Below are 15,227 nucleotides of genomic sequence, written 5' to 3'. Positions count from 1 at the left end.
GTGATATTCTGAGGATACATCACTGTCTATTCCCTCAAGCAAGAGGAATATATACAGTATAACACACACAAAACACTCACTTAAATGAAACACTTCACAATATGAACGTTCAACTAACAATTGACAACCGCGAAGAGTCCAAATACTATTGATTTATCACTTAAAAAAACCTAACACGACAACATAAACAATGTAATGTAAGAATTGCAGATGTATTATTATTCACAGCTGACTGCGTGAGACATCTCTATAAGTGAGCTTTACTGTTCGGCTCATTACAAGCGTGTCTGTCAATTAGAGCGTGTTAAACATGGAGGTGTGTGAGTGTGTGAGTGTGTTCCACGTTCTGTGGCTTTGCTTGTTAATCTCTCTTAAAAGAGAGCCATAAAAAGCAGAGCTGGGTGTGAATTAAGAGCACTAAGTACCTCATCACTACTTTATAAATACTTCTTTGAAAGAGACAAATAACATGCAATTAAAGCCACTTCACACAGCTGGAGGTCATAGTCTGATACATAGTTTGTTGACTGGAGCGTAAATATAAAGTTTATGCTATAAAATTCAAAGTGTGTAATTGAGCCTAATTAAACACAAATACATATAATTCTCCAATTGTGTTACAACAACTAGGCTATGTGTAAACTTTGTCTAGAGTGAATCTATCTATCTATCTATCTATACAGAAAATGTATTTAACTCTCTTAAAAATCTTTTTAAAATACACTAAACGTTTAGGCTATTAAAAATGATCATAAGCTACATATCATTCAAAAGCAATAATATATAGGCCTCAATGGTAAAAACTTTAATTATTAAACCACATAAAATAAACCCATGAAGACACAGAAATAGTTCTACTTGTTTATAAGACCTTATTAAAAAAAACTGCTCGCTGTCGAACTGAACGTGACGCGTGACGTCAGACTGAACGCGATAATGTCGCGATGACTAAAGAAAAGGTCTTTAAAGAGCAGGCGAGTATGATGACCATTCACTGTACAACTGTACGACAAGCTCTGTGATTTATTAGTGGACACATCAACGGCAATAAGAACAAGATTATTATGCATAGGCCTATTACTCATTTATTCGAGTTCATTTTGTTATAATTATCGTGGCCAAATTCTCACGTTTAGTTTGATGTATTTATTTACTGTGCTTTAACGTTCAAATTAGCCTATGAATCTATATTTATCTTGTTCATTGCCGTTGTCATTATTTGCAAAAACAATTAAATTGATAATATCGAAATATAAATAATTTATGATATAGCCTATGCTTAAAAACCATGTGAAAAACCATGTTTGATTAAAACAAAAATTCGAAATATTCCCTTTATGAACACACTAACTGATGTCGCGACGCTCCTTTAGAGAAAACGTCGCGCGCCAGAAGACACACACATGCCACGAGATGAATGAACGAGCTCTTACTGTTGGTAGTCGTGTTTGCAGTAGAGTTTCTGGTCTCTGGAGTAGCAGCTCATGGTGAGAGGCTGCTGACACACCGAGCACTGCACACACTCCTCGTGCCACGAGCAGTCGTTCACGCGCAGGAGGAAGCGGTCAGAGATGGGTCTGTGACATCCTTCACACACACTCGGATGCGCGCAATCTGAACCTGCAACGCACGAGCAATATACATCACACACACTCACAAATCGCTTTCTGGAGTAGCCTAGCCTACACTAAAATATATATATATATATATATATATATATTTTTTTTTTTCCATAATAAAATCTAAATCGCGCAGCTGTTACGCAGTTCAAAATCATAAAAAAAGTAGGCCTACTTTAGTTGGGGTAAACTAATGTAATCAGGTTGATTCAGACATTTCATTGAATAGCCTATACGGAATTGTAAGCTATTTAAAAAAATACAACATATTAAAATATATTATGCCAAATTGGCCGGTGTTTTACAGAATATGAAATATGTAACAGAACCAGTTCATTTCGATGTTATCTGACAAAACACTTTTACTGTGGTAATTCTGACTGACTGTCGTTGCAACATTAACCTAAACATTTGTGTTATATTTTCTGCACTATTATTTAATACAACTGTTTTGTTTTTTGTTTGTTTTTTACAAAAAAATTAAGACAACAAAAAAATACTTTATCCACAGAAGCATGATCCATGTTTCCGACTGATATGAAAGCAGTTGGTTTGTAGGAGCAATGCAGGCACGTGCACAGGTAGGGCTCAACCTGTGCAGAGCACATGCCCTTTTTGCCCTTACACTCCGAAGTGCCCTTTTTTGGGAGGTGTTTTTTTTTTTTTTTTTTTTTTAATCAATGCTATTGGTTACCATTTACGTCTGTCTGTTTTACAAATATTTAGCCAATGAAAGTTCTTAAAATGAACTTGTGTAAATCGTATTCGATCCTCAAGCTGTCAGTATGCTGATAACTCCGCCCCCTCTCTATTCACTGAATAATGAAGTTCCACAGCAGCCGCACAGTAGACAGCAGCTGAACGAAGTTTTACGAAGGGTAAATAAATATCTTGTTGTTTGAATAAGTAGGCTACTACTAAACACTATGTCTATAAAGGCTAGTATTTTATTTATTTGATGTCTGACTCACTGAGACATGTGGGACGTCGCCTGAGACTGAGAGGTACGGCTAGCATTTGCCATCTAGTCATAGCCAATACATAGACACTTAAATAGCCTGTGCATACAGTAGCATTTCATCTTTTATAAAATGCGATTTTGGCCAAATTTATTTTACAGCAGGAAAAACTGAGCGCCCATATAGGTACAACAAACTAGTTTGTAACCTGTTGATGAAAATGTAATGTGATACCGCCGGCGCCGTTTTAATGACGGACAAAAAATGCACATTTGCACACATTCGCTGGTCAAAAACTATATACTGAAGTAATACAACAACATATAATTTGTTTTTACCATCGGAAAAATAACAGGTGCGCCCCCGCGCTGTTTCGTACTGGAACTTACACAAAGCTACGAGTGATCCTCGTCACCAAGGTAACATATATTTCTAAGACGTAAGACATTTTTTCTTTGATTTATGATTGCTGATACACTTAATTTATTAACATTTAGACTAATCATGTTATGGTTAATTCAAGGCTGTTAATATGCACGTATTATCTAGCTAATTTTTTAATCTATAGCCTATACTCTCCGCTCATCCTCACATGGTTTTACTACAGTAATATTGTAGTAGTGACTTAAAAAAAAACATTACAGAAGATCACTGTGAAATCTTTATATTGTATCATAATCATGCACAATGTAATTCATGATTTAATTCATTCCAAGGCTTCATTTATTTGATCCAAAATACAGCAAAAACAGTAATATTGTGAAATATTTTTACAATTTAAAATAACTGTTTTCTATTTTAATATATTTTAAAATGTAATTTATTTCTGTGATCAAAGCTGCATGTTCAGCATCATTACTCCAGTTCAGTACTCTTCAGTGTCACGTGATCCTTCAGAAATGCTTTTCACTGCAACTGTAGGCCTACTTTTCACACTATTTTTTATTTTATTTTTTTATTGCTGGCTTATTTTAGAGAAAGTGTAACTACTGAATAAGAGACCTTCAAGAGACCAACATCCCTGGCTCACAGAAGGTTGCTGTTAGGTTTAAAGAAGCCCTTAAAACATGTTTATCTATATTATCTATATTATTATTATTATTATTATTATGGTTGTTATTAATCGTGAATAAATCTAAAGCTTTTGCGACTATTATTTTGTGTTATTGAAAATGGGAGGTGGGGTGCCCTTTTTTTAGTTTCAGCACATGCCCCTCAAAAGGTCTGTGCACGGCCCTGGAGCAATGTCAACAACAAGCTGATTAAAGGTTAAACATAAATATATTTTACATTAGTAGCCATTATAGTACTTCTATGACGAACATGTAATATTTAATTATTTTGAGAAGCTCTTTTTTTATTACAGCTCGTTATTGTTATAGCCTACCTACTATAGTGGTTAACTAGTTAAGTATGCAAACATCTAGTATGTATCGTTTTTAATTGTAGCCTATATGGAAAAGCGCTGTAAAAACGTGCACAAAAACTTTGCCTAATTGGTGCATGTCATGTTTAATTATATTTTGGTAACACTTTAAAATAAGGGTTAATTTCTTAACATATTAGTTAACATTAACAACGAACGATACTTCTACAGCATTAATCTTACACTCTAAAATATTGTTTCAACGGTCAAATATGGACAAACCCGACCGTTGTGTTTAAACCAACGGTTGGGTTTAAAAATGTAATTAAAAAAATTCAACCAAAGGTTGGGTTAAAAAAAAAGTTAATAAAAAAAAATTAAATTTATTTTTTAATAGGCCTATTTGACATGAAATATATTTTTTAATATTTGACATGAAACAACCCAGCAATTTTTGAGTGTAGAAAGTAGTGTTTGTTAACATTAGGCTAGTTAATGCACTGTGAACTAACATGAACAATTCGCCTATAAAGTTAGCAAAGATGAATGTGCATTGGTCATTAGTTAATGTTAGCTTAATGCTAACAAATAAGACCTTAATGTAAAGTGTCACCGATATATTTACTTTAGTTTAGACGTCTCTCTGACACAAGTAAAGTGTTCGCAGTGTCTGTGAGAAACTCACCGAGCATCAGTGCCAGAGACTCTGCTCCAGTCCTGAACTGATCTTCAATCTTGATTCCGTCCAGCATCTCGACTCAGCTGATCTCGGACCTGTTGCGAAGTCCAGAAGAAGTGTAGGAGCAGATCCAGACTTCTGCTGCACACGGACCGTGGCGAGATAGAAACTAAAAGTAAACTGCCTTTACTGTGTATGCGTGTAGAGTAGGCCACAGCAGAGAAGCGACGCGTGTTTCTTCGGTTGCTCGGAGAGAAACAGAATGAAACCGTCAGATCCTCCGGTAATCCAGTGGCCGCGCGCGTGAGCTGTGACCGGCGCGAGCTCTTCTCTCACTGATCGCGTTCACGAGCCCTGCTCCTCTTGAGGAGTCCGCGCGCGTCATTCTCCTCAACTCCGTGTGATGCTATTGGTGCTGTTGGGTCACAGCGGAACCGCCTACAACAACCCACACACACACACACACACACACATCAAGTGCTGCTGAGGGCAATTACAAATACATAATTAGCATGTGCTTATAATAAATAAATGTATAGATTAAACATATCTGAATTATTCAAGTCAAAAATATAGCCTAATTGAATAGCCAACACTGTAAAAACAAACCTATAGAATCTACAAAAATATATATAGGCTACGAACAGGTTCGCATGCCAATTAAAGTATTTTTAGAGGTCAAATTAGGGAAACAACGGCATATTTTCAGGTGTTACAGTGTGCGACCAAAAAACATTCAGAGTTCAATGTGATGATTTCAACAACGATGATAGCAAAAATAAAAAAAGCTTTTTAATTATTTAAGGAGATGTTATTAACAATAGGCTGTTATAATTAATTATTGTACCGTTAATAAGCTATAAACACTCTAACAAAAAACATGTTGGGTTGTTTCAATCCATGTTTGGGTCAAATATGGACAAACCCAACCGTTGGTTTACATTTTTTTTATTAAATTCTACTGTTAAAACGGTTTTGAATTTAATTTAAAATGTAAACCAATTGGGTTTGGCCATATTTGACCCAAACATGGGTTGAAACAACCCAGCATTTTTTTTAAATGATAGCCTACGTTTTAGTATAAAAACATTTTTAACAGTTTTAAATACCCTATAGCCGATATAAAACAAACAGCATGTAATCAGGGCGTAAAACCACTAACTTTTTATTTCACGTTTATAATTATATAAATCAATTACGAAAATGACTTTCTATATAAAATATGGACTATAATAAAAAAAATAACTTGAATTGTTCATAGAATATAGGTAACCTACTTTTAACTCGTTACAGTTGATCTTCCGATTTTAACATATTGTATTTAATTGCTTTTGTCATAAACAATTTCTCACTCAACCCATTCAGCGTCAAATCGAGCCTATATATATTCAGAATCTCCGGTCATAATCATTTGATTTCTCGCGCAGCTGCTTTTATCTTCATGACATTATCTGCATGATTAATAAAGACCCAGATAAAAGCTGATTTAATCTCTCTCCGCATAATATCCATGTAAAATTCATAAGGAGAATCTTTTGTGTTTCAGATCTGCGCAAATTCATTTCACAGACAGACATCTCAGGGCAATAAACCTGCGAGGAGAGGAAAAGAAAGGGGGAGTTTGTATCTTTATTACTTTCCTCATTAGTATTCATCTCTCTTCTAATTATGACAGGCTGATTTACGCGCTCTCCGTCAAATAAAAACGACTTTCTCCTGAACATTTCCCATCTTTTTCCAGTTTTTATCTTTCCAAGTAAAAATTATGTATATGGATCAGAAGAGGGATTTATTTTGTTAATGCCTCACACCTAAATATAGCCTAAACACACCTGATGTGTGTGTGTATAGGTTATTTTTTTATGTTGCGTTTTATAACAAATAAAGATTAGTAAAACATAAACTAACAAATAAAGATATACAATCGATCGAGACTTTGACAGGCTATTTTGTATTATAATATTCATTTTCATTCACAAGCTATAGGCTACAAATAACATTAGTCTAATTAAAGGACAAACAAACAAACTGCATTATTTTAATTCATTTTAATTAAGCTATCACTATTTTAACCTATTAATAATTAGCAGTAGCCTAGCTTATATTTATTTAACACTAATTTAGGCCTTTTGGTGTCTGTATAGAACAGAAAGTTCAGACAGTCTCGACTTTTTAAAGCAGAATTTAATATAGTGGGGGAAAATATTCTGAACAAACATCAGGATGAGGTTTTCTTCTTCTTCTTCTTAGAATTCGAATTATTCAGCGACTTTCAAGCGGGAGATTTTTCCCTCTAGAATTTCTCAACGTTCTAAAAAGAATTCTGTCAGTTTTCATCTCGCGCATCCGTTACTTTATGCCTACTTGAGTATCTGTGTTTTGATCTTTATAATAAAAAAATAAATAAAAAAACGCACATATATGTAGGCCTATAGCTATAGCCTATATTTTATACATTATAGCCAACTGAAATCACCAACCCTTTTGTTTGAACTTCTATTGCAGGATTTCAAGCCATAAATACGGGGTTAAACAGGCACAAAACCCAACAAACTCTAATCATGGAATTTCTAATCCTTTGCCATATTATCCTTAAAACATTTAGAAATGTTAAGTATTTTAACTCTAAAACCCCCGCAATTATAAGCCACTGACATTTGCTTCCAGACAATCACACAAACCTACATGCTTTTAAACCAATTCAATTTAAACATTAAACTGCAAAAATACAAAGGAAATAAAATAACGCATTGTCATGTTATTGCATTATTAATATCTTAGACTCCTGTCCTAGTTTTCAAAAGTAGGCTTTATATGTCATTAATAGCGCTGAACGCTTGTGTTCATATTGGGTTCTTGCGCTCTCTAGCGTCACTCTTCCTGATCACAACCTCTGCCTTCTGTCTCTATCGTTACAAGAGGGAGGGAAAAGATCGAATTACATTGCATAAAAACCTCTTGGGATCTATTTTTGTGATTTAAGTCATTTAAACGAGGGCGGAATAACTTGAGGGAAGAAAATAGTGCCATAAAACAAATAGTGCCATTTGATATCAGCAACACTGATAAGAATGAAGTCAGTAATTATGAGCAAATCCTCTTCATAATAGCCGTTTATTAAACTCAGGCAATAGCACCATTTATCAATCTGGCAGCACACTTGCACATTTTGGTATCACAAAAGTATAATTGTTTTCATTTAAAAGGTAGGCTAAGAAACCTGTATTTTATGCAGGAAAAAAAAAACCCAGTACCACACTCAAACTCCAATGGTTTCACAAACAGGGCTTAGAATAAGCCAGACTTAGGCCTTAGTTCGATTAGGACATTTAAGTATAGCTTTTATAAATGTTCCTCTACTGGTGTTCATCTCGAGACAAAACAATGGCATGCACTGACATATTCTAAGATATTTCAGTGCAAATTGACGAGTTAAAACAGCTCAAACATGCATTTTAGTCTGGGACTAGGATTAAGACTGGGGCTAAATCAATCAGAGCATTATGCATTGCAATGCATTCGATTTCTGAAGAAAATGTTAGTGCTTGCCTGTGCAAAAGTCACAACTACAAACCTCACTGTAAAAAGTGAACAGTTGGATCAACTTAAAAAAATGACTTCAATTGGTAACACCTAAAGAAATGAAGTTTTCTCAACTTAAATTATCACGTTTTATCGTGAAAAACGTGATCATTTAAGTTGAGAAAACTTAATTTCTTTAGGTGTTACCAATTGAAGTCATTTTTTTAAGTTGATCCAACTGTTCACTTTTTGGAGGCGCAAATAGACAAACATAAAATCAAACAAGTTTAAAAGAATCAAATTTACAGCGCACGTGTAACATTTGTGGCTCGAACGCTTCTATCTGATCTGCCGACAGAGGAAACTGGTGGACGCTGAATATTAAGTTGTGGATGTTTGGTATGAATGTTAATTCAGGAAAACCTCCCATGAGCTTCATTAAAATCCCTCCTGAAAGAGAAGCATGTCTCATCAAAGCCCTGATCAAATGACTTTTATAATATGAAAGCTAATTCATGTAATCTCCATTTATGTGACGCAGGTTTTCTTCCAAATGGAAAATATTGCATGTAAATACATTTAACAAGCGGGGAAAACAAACCCGAGCTCTTAAACTGTTTATTTGTGGCTGCGTTTAATAGGTTCCGTAAGGCAACAGGATCTGCGGCTAATTCAGATTAAACCTTCTTCAGCGACAACAAATTTGTGTTGGACATGTGTCAAAATGGTGCAAAACAGAATGATAATTAAAAAAAAAAAAAACACAGTAGCGGCCAACAGTGATCCCCAGCCTAGGAAAATTGATCTTTACGCTTTATTTAAATATTAAATGTGTTTGTATGCTAATCCACATGCAGATGCACTTTGACAGGACTACTAAAAGTTACCAGATTTTTACACAAAATTAGATTAAAACAATGATAACTGGACGCCACTTGCTGAATTAAACATGCAGCATGATGCGGTTGACAACAGTGTAGAATATTACTGTTTAAGACATTTATTGCGCTTGAATAATGTTTACTGTTTCACATACTTTAGGAAATGTGTATACTGCGTTTTAACCTTTTTTTTTACAATAAAGTTATAATATCATTGATTGTATTCTAAAATTGACATCGCATCACAGTATAGTCTTACTTTCATCATTATTTTTAGGCAAGTAGTGCATATTGAATTAAATATTAAGGCCTGGTTTCACTGACAGGGCTCAGATTAAGCCAGGATTAGGCCTTAGTTCAATAAGGACATTTAAAGGGATGGTTCGGAGTAAAATCAACCTAGGGTCCTTTGCACCATGACCTCGAGCCAAACACCCCCCCAGAAGCTTTTTTCCCCTTGGTCGAACGTTATTAAAGTTAGAGCTTATTTAGAGATATCAGCCGAATGGCTTAGTGCAGGCGCTAATGGATCCAAGGTTGAATCTCATAAATTAGCCAACTAATAATGCCCAGAATGGTACCAAACTTCTACAGTAGTACAAATAGGTTCTGTACTAATAAAACGAGGCATCGGAAAGTTTGTAAGTGCATCAGGAGTTTATTTAAATAACACTTGCCTGATGGCTATTGCTACTGCTAACCCGGACGTCGACGTCACTTCCGTGATTTGGGAAAAGCGTGTAAAAGTCCTGGCAGAAAGCGATGCATAAGGATGTAGTGTAACGACGCCCATTTCCAGGAATGCACTAATATTTTGTTGTTAGTATCAGTTTGCAACAATTATTAGTTAACACTAAGTTGTCAACACTTCGGAAAAATAATGCATCGCTTTCTGCCAGGACTTTTCCCAAATCACGGAAGTGACCTCGACGTCCGGGTTAGCAGTAGCATTAGCCATCAGACAAGTGTTATTTAAATAAACTCCTGATGTACTTACAAACTTTCCAATGCCTCGTTTTATGAGTACAGAACCTATTTGTACTACTGTAGAAGTTTGGTATCATTCTGGGCATTATTAGTGGGGTAATTTACGAAATACAACCTTGGATCCATTAGCGTCTGCACTAAGCCATCCGGCTGATATCTCTAAACAAGCTCTAACTTTAATAATGTTCAACCAAGGGGAAAAAGGCTTCTGGGGGGGGTGTTTGGCTCGAGGTCATGGTGCAAAGGACCCTAGGTTGAAATTACTCCGAACCATCCCTTTAAGTAGCTTTTATAAACGTGCCTTAGGAAAAAAACATTACTGGTGTGAATCTTCAGACAAAACAATGGCACTGACATATATTAAGATATATCAGTGCAAGTTGCGTTCAGTTAAAACATGCATTTTAGTCTGGGACTAGTTTAAGCCTTGTCTGTGAAACCAGGCATAAACGTATCTTTCAAATCAATGTAACCTTTTAAAAAATGTATTTAATGTCATTTTTGTCGCCCTGAAAGTTATAAAGTCTAATAAAGTTCAGATCACATTTGATCAGATCTCTTTGCTGGGAGGTTTTGCTTTAATGACTTTTTTCATGGTTTGGCTTCATTATGTACTTGTTTTATTGTCCTGTGGCAAAGGTTCCTCTGAAGCTAATGGAAAAACAACCTTCAAAAGACTCTATCAAAGTAGAAATGACACAAGCTTCAGAGGCTGATTTCGACTGGGAGGTCTTTGAGGTGCGCTGTAAACGTCTGGTAGGAAGCCCAACTTTCTTTCCATGACGGCAGAACTAGACATCAGAAGTGTTCAGAGGCAATACATTAGTTAATTCAGTCAAGAATGTTGAGATTATGACAACACAAGACAACGGTCTATTCTTTTCGCTCCTAAACGGATAGTTCACCCAAAATAATAAAAACTCTGTCATTAATTACTCACCCTTAAGTCGTTCCAAACCGAATATTTTTAAAGATATTTTTGATGAAATCTGAGAGATTTCTGTCCCTCCAGTGACAGTTACGCAACTGTGGTAGTTGCGTAACTGTCACTGGAGGGACAGAAAACTCTCCGATTTCATCAAAAATATCTTCATTTGTGTTTTCCAAGATGAATTATCGACAGATGATTTAACTTTGACGCTTCAAAAAGTTAAAGAGATCGTGAAACTAATCCAAATGAAATGAGCAGTTTAGTCCAAATTTTCTGAAGAGACTTGATGGCTTTATATGATAAACATTGAATTTAGGCTTTTATTCACATTAAAACATTAATCAGCGAACATAAACTCAACCGAAACCTGCTTTACGCACGAGAACGAACCTATTGCAGAAGCTCAAACGTGCTGCGTAACACGAGAATGAACCTCATTGGTTCTTGCAGAAGCTCAAACGTGCTGCGTAACACGAGAATGAACCTCATTGGTTCTTGCAGAAGCTCAAACGTCCTGAGTAACACGAGAATGAACCTCATTGGTTCTTGCAGAAGCTCAAACGTCCTGCGTAACACGAGAATGAACCTCATTGGTTCTTGCAGAAGCTCAAACGTGCTGCGTAACACGAGAATGAACCTCATTGGTTCTAGCGGAAGCTCAAACGTGCTGCGTAACACGAGAATGAACCTCATTGGTTCTAGCGGAAGCTCAAACGTGCTGCGTAACACGAGAATGAACCTCATTGGTTCTTGCAGAAGCTCAAAAGCGCTGCGTAACACGAGAATTAACCTCATTGGTTCTTGCAGAAGCTCAAACGTGCTGCGTAACACGAGAATGAACCTCATTGGTTCTTGCGGAAGCTCAAACGTGCTGCGTAACACGAGAATGAACCTCATTGGTTCTTGCAGAAGCTCAAACGTGCTGCGTAACACGAGAATGAACCTCATTGGTTCTTGCAGAAGCTCAAACGTGCTGCGTAACACGAGAATGAACCTCATTGGTTCTTGCAGAAGCTCAAACGTGCTGCGTAACACGAGAATGAACCTCATTGGTTCTTGCAGAAGCTCAAACGTGCTGCGTAACACGAGAATGAACCTCATTGGTTCTTGCAGAAGCTCAAACGTGCTGCGTAACACGAGAATGAACCTCATTGGTTCTAGCAGAAGCTCAAACGTGCTGCGCAACACGAGAATGAACCTCATTGGTTCTTGCAGAAGCTCAAACGTGCTGCGTAACACGAGAATGAACCTCATTGGTTCTTGCAGAAGCTCAAACGTGCTGCGTAACACGAGAATGAACCTCATTGGTTCTTGCAGAAGCTCAAACGTGCTGCGTAACACGAGAATGAACCTCATTGGTTCTAGCGGAAGCTCAAACGTGCTGCGTAACACGAGAATGAACCTCATTGGTTCTTGAGGAAGCTCAAACGTGCTGCGTAACACGAGAATGAACCTCATTGGTTCTTGCTGAAGCTCAAACGTGCTGCGTAACACAAGAATTAACCTCATTGGTTCTTGAGGAAGCTCAAACGTTCTGCGTAACACGAGAATGAACCTCATTGGTTCTTGAGGAAGCTCAAACGTACTGCGTAACACGAGAATGAACCTCATTGGTTCTTGCTGAAGCTCAAACGTGCTGCGTAACACGAGAATGAACCTCATTGGTTCTAGCGGAAGCTCAAACGTGCTGCGTAACACGAGAATGAACCTCATTGGTTCTTGCAGAAGCTCAAACGTGCTGCGTAACACGAGAATGAACCTCATTGGTTCTTGCAGAAGCTCAAACGTGCTGCGTAACACGAGAATGAACCTCATTGGTTCTTGCAGAAGCTCAAACGTGCTGCGTAACACGAGAATGAACCTCATTGGTTCTAGCGGAAGCTCAAACGTGCTGCGTAACACGAGAATGAACCTCATTGGTTCTTGCAGAAGCTCAAACGTGCTGCGTAACACGAGAATGAACCTCATTGGTTCTAGCAGAAGCTCAAACGTGCTGCGCAACACGAGAATGAACCTCATTGGTTCTTGCAGAAGCTCAAACGTGCTGCGTAACACGAGAATGAACCTCATTGGTTCTTGCAGAAGCTCAAACGTGCTGCGTAACACGAGAATGAACCTCATTGGTTCTTGCAGAAGCTCAAACGTGCTGCGTAACACGAGAATGAACCTCATTGGTTCTAGCGGAAGCTCAAACGTGCTGCGTAACACGAGAATGAACCTCATTGGTTCTTGCAGAAGCTCAAACGTGCTGCGTAACACGAGAATGAACCTCATTGGTTCTTGCAGAAGCTCAAACGTGCTGCGTAACACGAGAATGAACCTCATTGGTTCTTGCAGAAGCTCAAACGTGCTGCGTAACACGAGAATGAACCTCATTGGTTCTTGCAGAAGCTCAAACGTGCTGCGTAACACGAGAATGAACCTCATTGGTTCTAGCGGAAGCTCAAACGTGCTGCGTAACACGAGAATGAACCTCATTGGTTCTTGAGGAAGCTCAAACGTGCTGCGTAACACGAGAATGAACCTCATTGGTTCTTGCTGAAGCTCAAACGTGCTGCGTAACACGAGAATGAACCTCATTGGTTCTTGAGGAAGCTCAAACGTACTGCGTAACACGAGAATGAACCTCATTGGTTCTTGCTGAAGCTCAAACGTGCTGCGTAACACGAGAATGAACCTCATTGGTTCTTGAGGAAGCTCAAACGTGCTGCGCAACACGAGAATGAACCTCATTGGTTCTTGCAGAAGCTCAAACGTGCTGCGTAACACGAGAATGAACCTCATTGGTTCTAGCAGAAGCTCAAACGTGCTGCGCAACACGAGAATGAACCTCATTGGTTCTTGCAGAAGCTCAAACGTGCTGCGTAACACGAGAATGAACCTCATTGGTTCTTGCAGAAGCTCAAACGTGCTGCGTAACACGAGAATGAACCTCATTGGTTCTTGCAGAAGCTCAAACGTGCTGTGTAACACGAGAATGAACCTCATTGGTTCTAGCGGAAGCTCAAACGTGCTGCGTAACACGAGAATGAACCTCATTGGTTCTTGCAGAAGCTCAAACGTGCTGCGTAACACGAGAATGAACCTCATTGGTTCTTGCAGAAGCTCAAACGTGCTGCGTAACACGAGAATGAACCTCATTGGTTCTTGCAGAAGCTCAAACGTGCTGCGTAACACGAGAATGAACCTCATTGGTTCTTGCGGAAGCTCAAACGTGCTGCGTAACACGAGAATGAACCTCATTGGTTCTTGCAGAAGCTCAAACGTGCTGCGTAACACGAGAATGAACCTCATTGGTTCTAGCGGAAGCTCAAACGTGCTGCGTAACACGAGAATGAACCTCATTGGTTCTTGAGGAAGCTCAAACGTGCTGCGTAACACGAGAATGAACCTCATTGGTTCTTGCTGAAGCTCAAACGTGCTGCGTAACACGAGAATGAACCTCATTGGTTCTTGAGGAAGCTCAAACGTGCTGCGTAACACGAGAATGAACCTCATTGGTTCTTGAGGAAGCTCAAACGTACTGCGTAACACGAGAATGAACCTCATTGGTTCTTGCTGAAGCTCAAACGTGCTGCGTAACACGAGAATGAACCTCATTGGTTCTTGAGGAAGCTCAAACGTGCTGCGCAACACGAGAATGAACCTCATTGGTTCTTGCAGAAGCTCAAACGTGCTGCGTAACACGAGAATGAACCTCATTGGTTCTCACACGTCAAGTGAACATGCTTGAGCTTCCGTATACAACAACTGATGTGTGAGTTGATGAATGTTTATATGTGCATAAAAACCTCAATTAAATCTGTTCATCATATAAGGCGATTGAGTCTCTTCAGAAAATTTGGACTAAACTTCTCAATTTATATGGATTAGTTTTACAATCTCTTTGTGAACTTTTTGAAGCGTCAAAGTGGTAGTTGTGTAAATGTCAATGGAGGGACAGAAAGCTCTGATTTCATCGAAAAGATGTTCATTTGTGTTCCGAAGATGAACGAAAGTCTCTCCCTTTAAGCCTTGTGCATTATATTCCATAAAATATTTAAACAGACCCAAGTTTAAGTCATTTTTCACTGATAATCTTACTGATAATAATTACAAAATCTTCAGATTTTAAAATAGTGCAGCAAAAAGTAATTGATTCTCATGTGTTGCAATTAAACAACACATTTGCTACAAGCTTTCCTGTAGTTCAAACAGTAGAGCGCTTGCAACGCCAAGGTCATGGGTTCGATTCCCAGGGAAAGCAAGAACTGATAAGAATGTAAATGTGTACCTTGAAATGC

At 37.9% G+C, this 15,227-nt stretch overlaps 1 protein-coding gene across 1 annotated transcript in view; it reads right to left on the bottom strand.

The window, feature by feature from the left end:
- lmx1ba (LIM homeobox transcription factor 1, beta a) overlaps positions 1-4,960 on the bottom strand; it is a 56,442-nt gene extending 51,482 nt beyond the window's left edge. The window contains exons 1-2 of the mRNA XM_084414103.1: positions 4,630-4,960; positions 1,434-1,620 (exon numbers count right to left, since the gene is read on the bottom strand). Coding sequence (XP_084270229.1) covers positions 1,434-1,620; positions 4,630-4,696 — 254 coding nt within the window. The 5' untranslated portion in view covers positions 4,697-4,960. The remainder of the gene's footprint in view (positions 1-1,433; positions 1,621-4,629) is intronic.
- Positions 4,961-15,227: the final 10,267 nt, after the last annotated feature.

Source organism: Rutilus rutilus, assembly GCF_951802725.1.
Source record: "Rutilus rutilus genome assembly, chromosome: 7".
Taxonomy (NCBI): Eukaryota; Metazoa; Chordata; class Actinopteri; order Cypriniformes; family Leuciscidae; genus Rutilus; species Rutilus rutilus.
Note: the sequence above shows the minus strand (reverse complement) of the source record. Positions and strands in the feature narration are given on the sequence as shown.